This window comes from Colias philodice, chromosome 22, assembly GCF_061535455.1.
Source record: "Colias philodice isolate Cphi_HAF_F1 chromosome 22, ilColPhil1 Martin Lab GWU primary, whole genome shotgun sequence".
Lineage (NCBI taxonomy): Eukaryota > Metazoa > Arthropoda > Insecta > Lepidoptera > Pieridae > Colias > Colias philodice.
This window is the reverse complement of record NC_143107.1, coordinates 3,812,292-3,826,907: the sequence shown is the minus strand read 5'-3', so window position 1 is coordinate 3,826,907 and position 14,616 is coordinate 3,812,292. Positions and strand designations below refer to the sequence as shown.

At 32.2% G+C, this 14,616-nt stretch overlaps 3 protein-coding genes across 6 annotated transcripts; 2 read left to right on the top strand and 1 right to left on the bottom strand.

Moving 5' to 3' along the window:
* The first annotated feature begins 2,547 nt into the window (after positions 1 to 2,547).
* On the top strand, positions 2,548 to 5,990 carry LOC149478383 (mucosa-associated lymphoid tissue lymphoma translocation protein 1-like). 3 transcript variants are annotated; one of them, XM_089709547.1, is made up of 7 exons: positions 2,548 to 2,564; positions 3,004 to 3,311; positions 3,402 to 3,742; positions 3,999 to 4,188; positions 4,499 to 4,776; positions 5,638 to 5,721; positions 5,917 to 5,990. In XM_089709547.1, the coding sequence occupies exons 2-7, from the start codon at positions 3,214 to 3,216 to the stop codon at positions 5,988 to 5,990; spliced, it is 1,065 nt and encodes a 354-aa protein (XP_089565673.1). In that variant the 5' UTR covers positions 2,548 to 2,564; positions 3,004 to 3,213. The 3 variants fall into 3 exon arrangements, with proteins under 3 accessions (XP_089565673.1, XP_089565672.1, XP_089565674.1); XM_089709546.1 differs by lacking the exon at positions 2,548 to 2,564 and having other exon boundaries at positions 3,000 to 3,311; XM_089709548.1 differs by lacking the exons at positions 2,548 to 2,564; positions 5,638 to 5,721; positions 5,917 to 5,990 and adding an exon at positions 5,276 to 5,407 and having other exon boundaries at positions 3,000 to 3,311; positions 4,499 to 4,838.
* A 558-nt stretch (positions 5,991 to 6,548) lies between these two features.
* LOC149478382 (m-AAA protease-interacting protein 1, mitochondrial-like) lies at positions 6,549 to 9,667 on the bottom strand. The gene is made up of 4 exons (XM_089709562.1): positions 9,193 to 9,667; positions 8,626 to 8,790; positions 7,901 to 8,019; positions 6,549 to 7,281 (listed from the first exon to the last, which is right to left on the bottom strand). Exons 1-4 carry the CDS (start codon positions 9,493 to 9,495, stop codon positions 7,143 to 7,145), a joined length of 726 nt encoding a protein of 241 aa, XP_089565688.1. The 5' UTR covers positions 9,496 to 9,667; the 3' UTR covers positions 6,549 to 7,142.
* Positions 9,668 to 11,721: 2,054 nt separating this feature from the next.
* On the top strand, positions 11,722 to 14,616 carry Mat1 (CDK-activating kinase assembly factor). Of its 2 annotated transcripts, none has more exons than XM_089709553.1 (5): positions 11,722 to 11,975; positions 12,109 to 12,405; positions 12,504 to 12,736; positions 13,611 to 13,786; positions 14,440 to 14,616. In XM_089709553.1, exons 1-5 carry the CDS (start codon positions 11,852 to 11,854, stop codon positions 14,537 to 14,539), a joined length of 930 nt encoding a protein of 309 aa, XP_089565679.1. In that variant the 5' UTR covers positions 11,722 to 11,851; the 3' UTR covers positions 14,540 to 14,616. The 2 variants fall into 2 exon arrangements, with proteins under 2 accessions (XP_089565679.1, XP_089565680.1); XM_089709554.1 differs by having other exon boundaries at positions 12,109 to 12,409; positions 12,508 to 12,736.

Genomic DNA, 14,616 nt, shown 5'->3' with positions numbered 1-14,616 from the left:
GTGTTGTGTAAAGAAATGAGAGAGAACGATAAAATTTTTTGTTTCACACAGTGTGCCACTTTTTTCAAGAATAGCAACCTACTTTGATAAACAAAGTTTGACAGCTAGCTATCGTCTTCCATAAAAATATAGTTTTTACATGTTCTAAGTTACGTAATTCATGGTATGTTTGGTTTTGAATAATTTAGACTAACTGTTAATACCTTATAAAATAATACCTTGGTGCGGTGTAGCGTTAAAGGGTGTAAAAGTGATAGTGGAACAAAAATGCCTGGATTGTCTTTTCACTCGTAAGTATACAACTCTTTATCAGTTTATAGGCCTTCATGATATTTCAGCGTGTTAATATATTGTGTATCACGTGCTGTTGACTTGAATACATTGTTTAAAAACCACAAAAATAACAATTATAAATTTTAACCTAAAAAATTTAGTGTTGCCAACTTTTCTACAAATTGTTACCCACTATTATGGGAAATAATAATATATATTCTGCAGTGTGTATTTTATTAAATATCTGAAATATTCAATGGCTTGTTCCAGTTTTCCTGAACCTGATAATTTACGACAAATTTGGATTGTAGCTACAGGATGAACAGATTGGAAACCAAAACCGAAGGTTAGAAAGTATTACGGCAATCACCACCATCGCGACGCTGCCCCGCCGAAGACAATGGACACTCTTGGTTCCAACATTGAACCGGAGGGACGTAGTTAATTAAGTTAGAGATAATTTAAATGTAATTTTTTTATTACAATAAATTATTATGAAGTAAATTTCGTTTTTTTTTGCGCCTTCGCGGGTCGGTCAATATAATTAACGTGTGTATCTGTTAATATGTACTTACGAAAATAAACATTCTTTTATTTTTTTTATTTAATTTTATAAAAAATAATAAACAATCGAGTTTTCATCTACATTATCATTACATACACATTTTCATATGGGATTATGATAATGATATATTACATATATTCATATTATACATATATAGGTATGTGTATATGTGTACATAATATGTATTACCCTTCTAAAAGTAATATGTTTATTATATACTAGCTGCGCTCCGCGGTTTCACCCGCGTGGCTCCACTCCTGTTGGTCTAAGTGTTATGGTACAATATAGCCTTCCTCGATCAATGGGCTATCTAACACTGAAAGAATATCCCTTCCCTCCTCACCTTCACCCCGTCCCGCACTACGCCTCCTCATTGTATTAAACAGTATACCTACTATTTTCTGTAAATTGACACTTTTAAAAATTCGTTATATCTTTTGCATGGAATATCGCGGACTTTCTTGTAGATATTGGTCCATTCTATAATACCGTAGAACATTTATTTGTTCTATTTTCAATAGATGCCGCAGCGCACGCGATGACAGAATTTTTATTAATTATACATTATTTGTTGCATTTTTGGTAAGGATCTCTAATTTTTTTGAAAATGCAATATAGCCTATGTTGCTCAGTGAATATGCAGCTTTCTCATGGTGAAAGAATTTTTGAAATCGGTCCAGTAGTTTATGCTTGAAAACCATACATAATTACAAACATTTCCTCTTTATAATATTAGTATAAATAGTATAAACATGTAAGTATCATGTAATGTGGATATTTCATTATTATCCACTTATGTTATGTGAATAATGATATTGAGAGATTTGTATCTTACAAATTGCGGGGTAAATTTTCCCTCACACGGTAACCCGAAATATTGTGACGTAATCTTTTTTATCTCTTTCTGCGACACGCATTGCCGGTGTCTATTGGATTCTCTGTCTACGTCCAGCGAGCACCCCCACCACCGCGAACATCGTGCAGATGGACAGTGAGTCAGTCAGTGCTGCCAACAGAAATTAATGTAAATACTTGGAAACGTGGCCTATTGATATGATTTTTTTGTGATAACCACAGGTGATAACTTAGTGAGTACATGAACAAGCAAGAAACAGTTATTTTATATTTTTATGTTCACAGGAAATACCCAATTATCATTACTTTTGGATCAACCTAGTACACATGGACAGTTTATATTCAGAAGTTATTATTTTAAAAGAATTTTATGCAAAAGTCCACTTTAAAAAAAATGATTAGCTATAATATACTCTCTGTTCCCGCCACTTCAACATTTACTGAAAGAGTCTTTTCGGTCATGAATGTGAAGTGGTGGGAAGAGAGAAACCGAGCTTTATTAAAAATTAATTAAAAATGAGCTCTTGAAATATATAAATTTAGATTTGGAATGTTTGGATTCATATAATTCATTTAAAAATAATGAAAAATTGTTAGGTACTGCAAAAAGTACAAAAAAATACATTTTTTAAAATATTTATTTACTCTTTATTTACCTCCTTTAAAATCAGTTAAACTCTATTTCTTCAAATAAAAGTTGGCAACCCTAGCCATGCTTGATGCGCGCACGATCGTCAGTAGGATACATCCAGCACCGCGGCCTCGAGCTGACGTACGTCGGGGATGGACCGTGAATAAGGCGCATAATCTGTGGCAAATGCCAAAGAGTTGACAATTATTGACATTTGACACAAGAATTGTTTCGTCATTAGTCATTAGACATGCGCAAAACAGTACGTCAAATAGTAATGCAACATCACGCATCTCTTCCACGGAAGTGATATTACTCCGTAACATCACACATTACCCGATCGATTTTTAATGAAATGATGACCGGGTGATATGTGAAGTATTACAGATCATATTGAAAAATAGCAATAATAACTGCAATACATTATTAGTTATTACATATCGTAAAAATTACAATTTAAGTAAATATTTAAAAAATGTAGTTGATTTTCCTTCATACTTGGCCACGTAGGTACTTTAAGTTGTAATGAACGCAAGCAAATGTAAAACAAAATAAAAAAAGTGAGTGATGCGAGTGATGTTTGTAACTGATGCGTAATGCGTGATGTTGCATTACGTGTCAAAGTGATATTACTTTTGTACTATTACACGCATTACCTACCCATGTCTATTAGTCATAGTTGTTTTGAAAAAATAATTGAATTGTTTTCCTTGTTTACTAAAATTAATAACTAATATTGTTTATATGAAATATTTACATCAAGAACATTTTTTGCTGAGAATGACTGATTATAAACGGATTATTATGATAATTCGAACTCTTTTCATTGTTAATATAATGGTTTACTTCTAACTATCGTACGATTGAATTTTGATTGAATCTTTCGAAAATGTCTCTATTACAGAATTTAACGTACCAGGAACAACAATATTCGTTAACACTATCAAAAGAACAGTGTGATATTATTGCTAAGTTAGCTAAAGTAACGTAAGTATAAATAAATAAAAAAACTTGATACTTTTTTGTATTTCATTATCGACTTAGTATTTGATTTACGCTGTTTTCTGTCCTTTTCAGTATCACGTATAATGATAAGAAAAAGCCTGGTGAATGTCTATTAAAATATTTGGATAGAAAAGGACTTGCTGTAGAGCAGTATAGGCAACTCCTAGCCACTTCCTTGCATACTAAAACAATATTCACATATTATAAGCCACAATCTAAGGTAGCAATTCTGATAGCTAATGATAAATATGAGTATTTATCAAAATTAGTGACCCCATCCATTGACTGTGAATCTTTAGGGTCAAATTTAAGAAAGTTAGGCTTCATTACTGTTTCTATAAGAAATACAAATAGTGCAGATTTGAAAAATAATATATCAAAAGTAATTGAAGTGATTCCAGAAGATTCATATTGTAAGTACCTAAATAATACCAGTAATACTAGTACCATAAGGCTGCCGTTTGTACATTTTAAATGGTTTTGTTTTATGTACTTTCATTTAATATGTTGTACAATAAAGAGTAAATAAATAAATAATAATACAGTTGCTTTGAAAGCCTCAATATTAATATTTGGCTATGTGAAGTTTATTACTTACCTCTATAATTGTGACTCTCACCTATAAAATTATTGTCTAAAATTAGATTAAAAGTATTAATACATTTCCAGGTTTTATCTTCTATGCAGGGCATGGATGTGAAATCTGCAATACTAAATGCTTACTGGGCATTGATTGTCCAACAGAAAACATAACTTTTGACCATTGCGTTACTGAAAATTGGCTATTACGAGAGGTCTCTATATGTAAGCCTGATCTTTGTGTTTTGATCATGGACATGTGTAGAATATGTTTAGATAGGTATGTTTGTTTTGAAGAGTTTGTGAGATTCAGTTCTCTAGCTAACTTTTCCTCTATATATGAATCTAATAAGACTATGATGCACAGTTACACACTCAATATAATAAAGGAAAACTGTTGGACTTTGCTTTGGATTAATTAAGGTTGTAATAAGTTGGTAAAATAATATAATATATAATCATTTTACAACCTATTCATTAATATTATGAACTGAATATTCTCTAAATATCTGTTTTCACACATGCACTTAGCTATTTTAAATCTAATTGAATTCTGCTACAAATTTAAACAAACTATCATTGTCTTTCAGACAGTCAAATCCAGAAATATTCAAAGGCATATACAACATTGAAGAATATACATTAGATAGCAATTTAATAATTGGTTATTCCACCCAATCTTCAAAAGCGGCATATGAAGTTCTACAAATAGAATGTTCTACAACTATTGATAACAGTGTAACATATGAACTAAAAACAGGCGATACTCAGAAAATAGTGCCTGGTTCGAGTCAATATGTTAATGCTTTGTGTTCAAGATTGACTGAGAATTATGATGTAAGCACATTATTGGATAAAGTTCATGCTGGTAAGTTGAAATAGCATAACTTATATCTGCAATAGATAATTTTTAAGCGAGGATTTGGTATGGTAACCCTTAGGGTGCACTCACACACATCAGTCACCGTCACGGCACGTCACCGGACAGGATTAAAAAAAAATATGTATCAATAGTTCTAGTATGACTCTGTTCCCACACGACAGTCGCCGGCACGAAATCTATCAGTGACGTCACCGGTCAGGCACGTCAAATAATCTTTCCATACATGTATCATACTTTTATCCCCACTCACCCGGTGCCGTCACGTCTCAGTTCAGTCAGCGTCGTGCTACCGTCAATAATTGCTACATGTTCTCTAGCGTGACACACGTCTAATCACTGACTAACCTGATGTATGTGTTCAATGATTCAGTCAAACCGGCGACGTGACTGACGGACAACATGACGGTGACTGGTGTTTGTGGATACGTACACAAACCGTCACCGATCAGTCATCGGTGACTTGACGGTGACTGATGTGTGTGAGTGCACCCTTATTCTTTAATAAATAAATAAATATTTCAGGACGATTTTCACATACGGCACAATCTGATCCCATACTAAGCTTTCGCTTGTGTTATGGAAACCAGATGGCTGATAAACATTCATATATAATTTTTAAAAAATAAATACTTATATAGATAATTATCACCCAGACACAGAGCAAACATATAACAAATGAGTAATTAGTAATTGTGTAGCATAATATTTTCATCTTCCATTAAATATTTGTTCAAAATAGCCATAGCATAAATAATAAACAGGAAGAAATAAAGTAATATTCCATATCATATCAAATATAATTTGATCATTTCTGAGTTTACAGCAACTAAATAATTATCTTTACAGATGTGGAGAGTTGTATGAAGAAACAAAGACCAATAAAATTACAATGTGGATCTTCAAAAAGGTCTTTGTATGATCCTGTTAAAGGTAATTAATTCTTAATTTATATATATATGTCTACATGAAACGTAAATCAATGAAAAATTTCTTTAGTATTTTCAGGTAAGTACCTAATTTATAAAAATAATGGATATTCATGAAAGTTGATATCTAATGCTTCAAATAACTTTACCTCAAGCATTTATTGTTATAATTCATAATTTATTCATTCTTTCTTTACAGATAACACAACTCAATTATTGGGAAAAATTAGAAGTGCTTGCAAAGAATTTCATGATCGATGTGATGTTTATTAGGGTGCACTCACACACATCAGTCACCGTCACGGCACGTCACCGGACAGGATTAAAAAAAAATATGTATCAATAGTTCTAGTATGACTCTGTTCCCACACGACAGTCGCCGGCACGAAATCTATCAGTGACGTCCCCGGTCAGGCACGTCAAATAATCTTTCCATACATGTATCATACTTTTATCCCCACTCACCCGGTGCCGTCACGTCTCAGTTCAGTCAGCGTCGTGCTACCGTCAATTGCTACATGTTCTCTAGCGTGACACACGTCTAATCACTCACTAACCTGATGTATGTGTTCAATGATTCAGTCAAACCGGCGACGTGACTGACGGACAACATGACGGTGACTGGTGTTTGTGGATACGTACACAAACCGTCACCGATCAGTCATCGGTGACTTGACGGTGACTGATGTGTGTGAGTGCACCCTTAGACTTTCTGAAATTATTTTCCCTCTGGTGCTGTATAAATAAAGAAATAAATTATTCATAAAATGGTGCTAATTATTGACAGTGAATATTAATGAAATAAGGAATTTTTATATGTTGAATAAAACATTTATGAAACATAACTGATTTATTTTCACATACCCTATAGCTGCTATATTGTCAGTAGATCCATCTTTTAGAATTAACATTGTGTAGTATAAAAATATAGTCATTTGTATTTTTTTTATATGAAGACAGTCTGTGTATTAATATTATTTAGAGTTTTAGGCAAGAACATAAGCAGAATCAAGTTTTTAAAGTCTTATGGGCCCTGCAGCGTTGGCCCAACAAATAATTGTCGATGTTTGCCGACGCCCACAATTATGTTTATTAATTATTATTATAAAACATGTTCAATGATGATCAAAAACATTATTAGGCACTTTACACTATCGTGATTATGATCGCCCAACGCTACCCATTATAAAGAGGGCCCATTAGATAGAACTGAGCAATGCTTAAAAAATTCAACACAAATAATCTAATAAGCAACAAACTATTACAACTGAATAAAAATTGTATCTAAAGGAATAATTTTTGGCATTTTTTTTCCCCAATACTTTAATAAATATTCTTTTGACAGTAAAGCATGCCTATGTAAAATAAAAAAATCAAATACAGGCCAACAAAATTTTAATATATCCTACTTATTGTCTAGGGAAGTCATTGTCTTTTAGCAAGGTTCTGCGGTTGAAAATGATTCACAATATTTATGCACCAGCTGTCCTCTACTCCTTTCGTGAATTCTCGTATGAATCTATAGTTCAATATAAATATTTTGTCTTGAAACTCTGGTTGGCCACTGAAAGTATAAAAACGTTGAATTAAATTAAAAAAAACAAAATGTTCATGGAAAATGACAATAATATTAGTAAATACAATTTCGCTATTAATATGTACTAAATTTCCGCCCGCGGCTTCGCCTGCGTTTTCAGAAAAAAAACCCGCATAGTTCCCATTTGTTCTGGGTAAAAAGAAGTCTTTGTCTTCTTTGTTTGTGTATTCTGAGTCTTCAGCTACATACATACCATAATTTCATTGTAATTGGTTCACTACTTGCGTGAATCCATACTAATATTATAAATGCGAAAGTAACTCTGTCTGTCTGTTACTCAATCACGCCTAAAATACTGAACCAATTTTCATGAAATTTGGTATGGAGATATTTTGATACCCGAGAAAGGACATAAGCTACTTTTTAACCTGGGAAAATGACGCAATCCCGGAAATCCCACGGGAACGGGAACTATGCGGGTTTTTCTATGACTACGCAGGTGAAGCCGCGGGCGGAAACCTTGTGTGTAATAAACATCCATCCATCCTTCCTCACAAACTTTTGCATTTATAATATTAGTACAATATTCATTATTCAGAATAAGGCATAGCTAAGGCGAACTCATTTTCAAATATTAAAAACTTACCCTAAGGTAATTGGGGGTAGATCTCCTGTTTCCTTCATATGTTTGAGTCCTCTAAGCACATGGTAGCACATTGTAATTTCCACCCATCTCTTGTCAGCGTCGTCGAACATAACTCCTACCTGAAATTGTATAGAAATATTATCTTATATGTAAAGAATTATGTTGTAAGTTACACCACTTAAAATTCAAGGACAGAAAAGATTTTAAACAATTTTTCTAAGTTTCATTTGTTTCTGCTTGCAGTAGAGTAGCATTAAAAAATTTGAAAAAACTTGAAATCAAGATCTGCCAAAGATCCGGATAGAGCTTGTTTCTAGGTAAACAATAAGTTTTAATATGGAGGTGAATATTATAACTTATCAAATCATGGAATAGTAAAAACAAAGTATTAAATTAATTTTTAAGAAATACAAACTGACTTTCCTTGTTGTACCTTCGTAAGACAATAACAAATGTAAAACAACCAGATCACAGAATACATCTTAATACTATTATAAAGGCGAAACTTTGTAAGTATGGATGTATGGATGTATGGATGTTTGTTACTCTTTCACGTAAAAACTACTGAACCGATTATAATGAAATTTAGCACACATATAGAGGGTAACTTGGATTAACTCATAGGATAGGTTTTAGAACTATGCGGGTTTTCCTTTGAAAACGCGGGCGAAGCCGCAGGCGGAAATCTAGTGCAATATAATCATTAGTTACACAAAAAAGCCTACCTGGTAAGGGAAAGCATAGAATATATCCTCCTTATCAATACTCAACAACTGCCTTTGTGAAATAGACAGTTGTGATATAGCAGACTTGAGCGATGCAATGGCATCTTTATCTAACAACCCTTCCAATGATTTGAAGTTGCTATTTTGTAAACCCTCTGAAACTACCTAAAATAATACAGAATATTAGAAATGTAGTATAAATATAAAAATAATATCCCATTTTTACAGGTAACAGTACAGTGCAACAGGTAAAATCCATAAAGCTTATTTTACCATCGTTTTAGAACAAAGCTGGCTGGCTAATAACAAAAATAAGGGCTGATTTTTCAATTCTTGGTTAAAACTTATTTGTCAAAAAATGTATTAAACTACCATTTCAAAATGTATCCGTATTTGACAGTTTACAGGTGAAATTTTAATATTATCGTGTATTACTTTATTGGACGGGTAAGTTTCAACCAAGGATTGAAAAACCGGCCCTACATACACAATGACAGTTTCCATAAGATTACGTTAAGATTACCTTTACATTTGAAACAATTAAATAAAAAGATTAATGAAAAACACCTGGACAGCATGTTTAGAAGCTTCAATAAACTCCGACAAATTGAATTCTTGATCAAAATACGGCCGAATGATGAACGTCGCAAACATCCAATTTTTTATAAACTTTATAAACGATGGCCATACAATTGGTGGAAATTCCATTAACTGAGGCAACCTCCGAGTTTCCACTTTGTTGTCGCAGTAGCTTCGTAGTTGTATAACAGGACATCTTGAGGTTACTGGAGCTTGTAAATATTTGTATGTAGTCCTATAACATAACCTATACGACTGCGTTGTTACGATTCGTCTGATTGCTACATTCATATTTATATCTTAACAGTATTTTTACTATTTAACTACTTAGATTTCCTCATAGATGCACACATTTACATTAAAAACATTTGTTTTCGATTTGATAATTTTTACTGTTGTTAAAAAAATCATAGATCATCAGACATTAAAATGTCAAGTGTGTCACTGTCAAGTGCCAGTCTGCCAGAGTTAAAACGGTATTGCTAGAATAATTTATATTTAGAAATCGCATTTACAGGTGAAGTCCCATTCAAAGGAATTTCCTATGGACGGACTTAAATCTGTGCATACCAAGAAGCTTATATACACTGGAGATTTCGGTATGAACATTTGACGTGTAACAAGAAAATTGTTGTGTTCTATCACTTTCACACCTAACTTGGTATTGCCACTGTTAATACGAAGTTTTCCCAAGGCTACTATGTATGCTGTAATATTCTGTGCAAAAGGTTAGTTTTTGTACATGAGTTTGTTGATAAATTGCCAACAACGTCGTTCAGAAGCATTGTTGGACGAGACAATTATTATTTATGCTAAATAAAATAAGTATCTGAACCAATTATTAAAAAGCGATATTGCCTGATTATGGGTAGTCACCATAATAAAATTGTAGCAACTCTCACTTTGACAATATGACATAAGTGTCAAAAAAATTGCGTCGCTTCGAATATTTAGTTTAATATTGTTGCGTATTTAATAAATATTTACCGAATATTAATAATGTATTGCATTGTGAAAAATTGCAGAAGTTTTTGGACACCAAATTCTGGCCTATAATTTCACAGGCAAGTGTATATTTACGTTATTTACAATATTCCTCAATACTCATGCATTTACCTGTTTAGAATCATTTTAATGGCAAAAATCGTCAAATTTATCATCATTTTACTAAGCAATCATGTTAAATAAGTTCTTTTCCTAATACTTTCATCATTTTTCAACAAGTTTTCAACAAACAAATTTAACAAGTAAGGTAACCATGATGATGGGTTTTTACGGATAGCGACGATAATATATTGCTAAACAATATTATGATGAACATTTAGAACACCATTTTAATTACACATTACACACGACATCGGTATTGCACTCACATATTGTGGTTTGTTCTTTTTTACATTGAAATTTATACTTTTTAACCTAATATTTTTTTGTTTTACGTATTTCAGCTTTCCAAAAATGAAATAAAAAGAAATAAATGGATGTCCATAGTGCCTATCAAGGGTAAAATTTATCAACATGCCAGAATATGCAGTTTGCATTTTAAGCCTGAGGATTACGGTCCAGAAAAAAAATACCTTTTGAAAAGTGCTATACCTTTTTATTTACCACATTCTTGTTACTGCGTCTCAACTGATAAAGTAATTTTAATTATATTATAATTAACCACCATGAAACCATTAGTAACCGTAGGTAAGTACAGCTCCTGAAAGACATACGAATTTCTGAGAACTGTAATATCGTTACCATACATCAACACTAGCGATGCAACTCTCCCTTTGGAATATTGAAAAGTTTTAGACTGAAGCTTGAGTAACCAAAACGATGTTTTAATGTATGTAGCACTCATTTTAATTAAAAAATCGTAGTATGAGATCAAAAGTTATCAAGCGTTATTTAAAACTATCATTCTCTACCAATTAAAATGGTATGTACCTATAAAGATGATAATTATTCATGTAAGTTGACCAGTAATATTATAATATAAATACTGTTAAAAATATATGTCGTTATTATTTATAGACCATGATTTTTAGTTTTTTTTTATTTCGAAAACTCCTGAATATACAAACCAGTGTGGTCACCCACAGAAAGAGACAAAAAACAACACTGACGTCATTCAAGGTTATATTTTCTTGTGACAAGTTAATGGTCATAGTGCAATCTCCAGTGTATTAGATATAAGCTTCTTGGTGCATACCACAGGTGCATACGTACTTACTTAGTTCCACGTAGTTTACTTTAATAATTTTCTCTCTTCTTTCTATTACAAAGCATGTTCATAAACTTAGTATCGAGAATGTTTGTTATTTGAACATTGTATTGACTAATTGTTCGATAAAATCGATACATACCTATGAAATCAAATCTGAACTAAATTATATTTTCCTCTAAGGAAATTCCATAACACCACACGTATATTATATATATCTGTGATATATATAATGTAAATTACCTTTTTTAATTGCAGTGATTATTTTTATTATCTATACATTTTTTACTGTTAGTAACACCGCAAAGCGTCAATTGTCAAAACTCAAATCATAAAATGTCAGATTACTTTTCAAACTTCTGAATAAAATACACAAAAGGCATTAAAATATTGAAATAACTATAAAGGAATAGTATACTTTATTTAAACTTAAAAATGGATGACCAAGCATGTCCTCGCTGTAAAACTACGAAGTATAGAAACCCTTCTTTGAAATTGATGGTTAATGTATGTGGCCATGCCTTGTGTGAAAGCTGCGTCGATTTACTGTTTTTAAAAGGTAAATTTAGAATTTATTGCAACAATAATAGTTTGTAAAGTATAAGGAACACGTATGAATACTTTTGTGGGGTATTTATATAGGTATGTGACCAATTGTATCAAATCTTATGAATTGTTTATAATTTTCGCAGGATCTGGTTCATGTCCAGAATGCAATGTTCCCTTACGCCGCAGCAACTTTCGAGTTCAATTATTCGAAGATGCTATGGTAGAAAAAGAAATGGACATTAGAAAAAGAATTTTAAAAGATTTCAACAAGAAAGAGGAAGATTTTGCCACATTAAGGGAATACAATGACTATTTAGAAGATATTGAATCTATAATTTATAATTTAGTGAACAATATTGATATTTTAAACACTAATAAGAAAATAGAACAGTATAAGAAGGATAATAAGGAATTAATTATGAAAAATAAAGCAAAAATTGGTAAGTAAATTACAGTAACTTAAATTCAACCTTAATATTTTAAATTTTGGCAAGTAATAACTAAAAAGTATTAAACTTGCTCAACATTATTTTTTCAGGCAGAGAAGAATTAGAATTAGAAGAAATATTAGAAATTGAAAAGCAGATGGAGGAAATAAGAAGAGCGGAGGTGTTGCGACTAGAGCAGGAGGCAAAGAAACAGAAGATTAGGGAAAAAGAAGCGTTAATAGATGAGCTAATGTTTGCCGAGGGCGATGCCAAGGATATACTGAACACATTCTCACAGAATCTAGCCAATAAACAGGAGGAAGTTGTGCCTGTAGTTCCTAAGGTTAGTATTGTATTCTTTGCTACTTGTTTAAATCTTGCATATCTTAATACTATTATAAAGGCGAAAGTTTGTAAGTATGGATGTATGGATGTTTGTTACTCTTTCACGTAAAAATTACTGAACCGATTACAATGAAATTTAGCACACATATAGAGGGTAACTTGGATTAACACATAGAATAGGTTTTATCCCGGAAATCCCACGGGAACGGGAACTATGCGGGTTTTCCTTTGAAAACGCGGGCGAAGCCGCAGGCGGAAATCTAGTTATTTCATACTATGAAAATAGAAACTAATTGTTTTGTTTACATTGTGAAGGAAAAATTCTTCATTGAAACTTATTTATTTTTGTAGTTTTGTACAAAAAGGTCAAATGTCAAGTCACTCAAGAACATCTTGTTTCATTTTTGCCTCTTTGGAATTAAATGGGTGCTGTATTGATGTTAAATGGATTCAAATCATTAATTTAGATATTTTTTATATGAAAGATGCATTACTATTTTTAATTAATTAAGATCAGGTTATTGATGTTACAAAACAGGCGTTAGTTCTTTATTTTAAATAATGTAAAAATAAATGTAGCTGTAAATAGTGAAATATGTGCTTCATTTATAAAATAAAATAAAAATACAGTGCCATCAAGAGGTAACAATACAAAGTTTTAGTCATAAAAAAGACGTGTGTCACTTGGGGACTGCCGCGGTAAAGCTATTGCATGCTATGCCTTCAAGCCACACCTCCGCGCCCGTCCCCGTGGGGAGCGTGAGGTTTTTTCGTTACGGAATTTCTGGATTCGGTCTCCGCGCTCAAGGCCCGCGATAGAAGCTTAAAATCTTATGGGTATTAAGATATTTAAAACTTACCTTAAATTTCAGGTAACACAATTCTCAAGTGGTGTGAAATTCACTAGAGGCTCCGGCCAGCAACCCTTACCGATAATAGAAGAAGGACCTTTATACAAATATGAGCCACTTGCTATACCAGATAGAATTGGCCCAGATCCACCTTCATTACAGGAAATCGTTAATAATGGGTACCTGCAGCATGTTAGGTAAATTGGAGTTAATTACCTATTATAAGTATTTATTTAAAATTATATATGTATGTTTATCAGCCATCTGGTTTCCATAACACAAGCGAAAGCTTAGTATAGGATCAGATTGTGCCGTGTGTGAATATAGTCCCGAAATATTTATTATTTATTCTGAATTTAAAAAATTAGAACATATTTTGATATTGTGTTTAAAAACTAAAATAAATAGAATTTAAACATAAATAATTATGAGAATCTGTATGATTGTTAAATTTTGCTTATAACATTAATGGTCTAAGATAAATATTTGAAGAAAGGCTAGTAGCCTATCTAAAACATTTAAATGAACCCATGATAGATATACTATAGTATTCATCATGTAATATGTAGTAGAAAATAAATTATTAGTGGTATGTAGAAACTAGAAGAGCAAGCACGAAAGCAAGAGAGCAAACTATCATCAAAGTATTAGTATCGTCAACGAGACGTTTTTATATAACAACGTCAGCATATTAAAGGAGTCCCTTTTAATCACAGATAACGCTTTTCAAATTACAATACAAATACTCTCTAAGATAATACAAATACTTTGACGATAGTTTTAGTGTTCATTCTTCTGATGGCAAATTAAAATGCTAATAAATAACATTAATTATTATTCTTATTCACAGAGCAGAGAACGAAACAGAGAAGGCCGGTGGCTATTCATCCACATTACCCTGTTTACGAGCATTGCAAGACGCCCTCTCAGGCTTATACCATGCGAGCTGACAGCAAATAGATACTATAGTGATTGAGTGATTTGGACTGTGATTATTGTTGATTAAATGATATGATGTGTTTGTTTT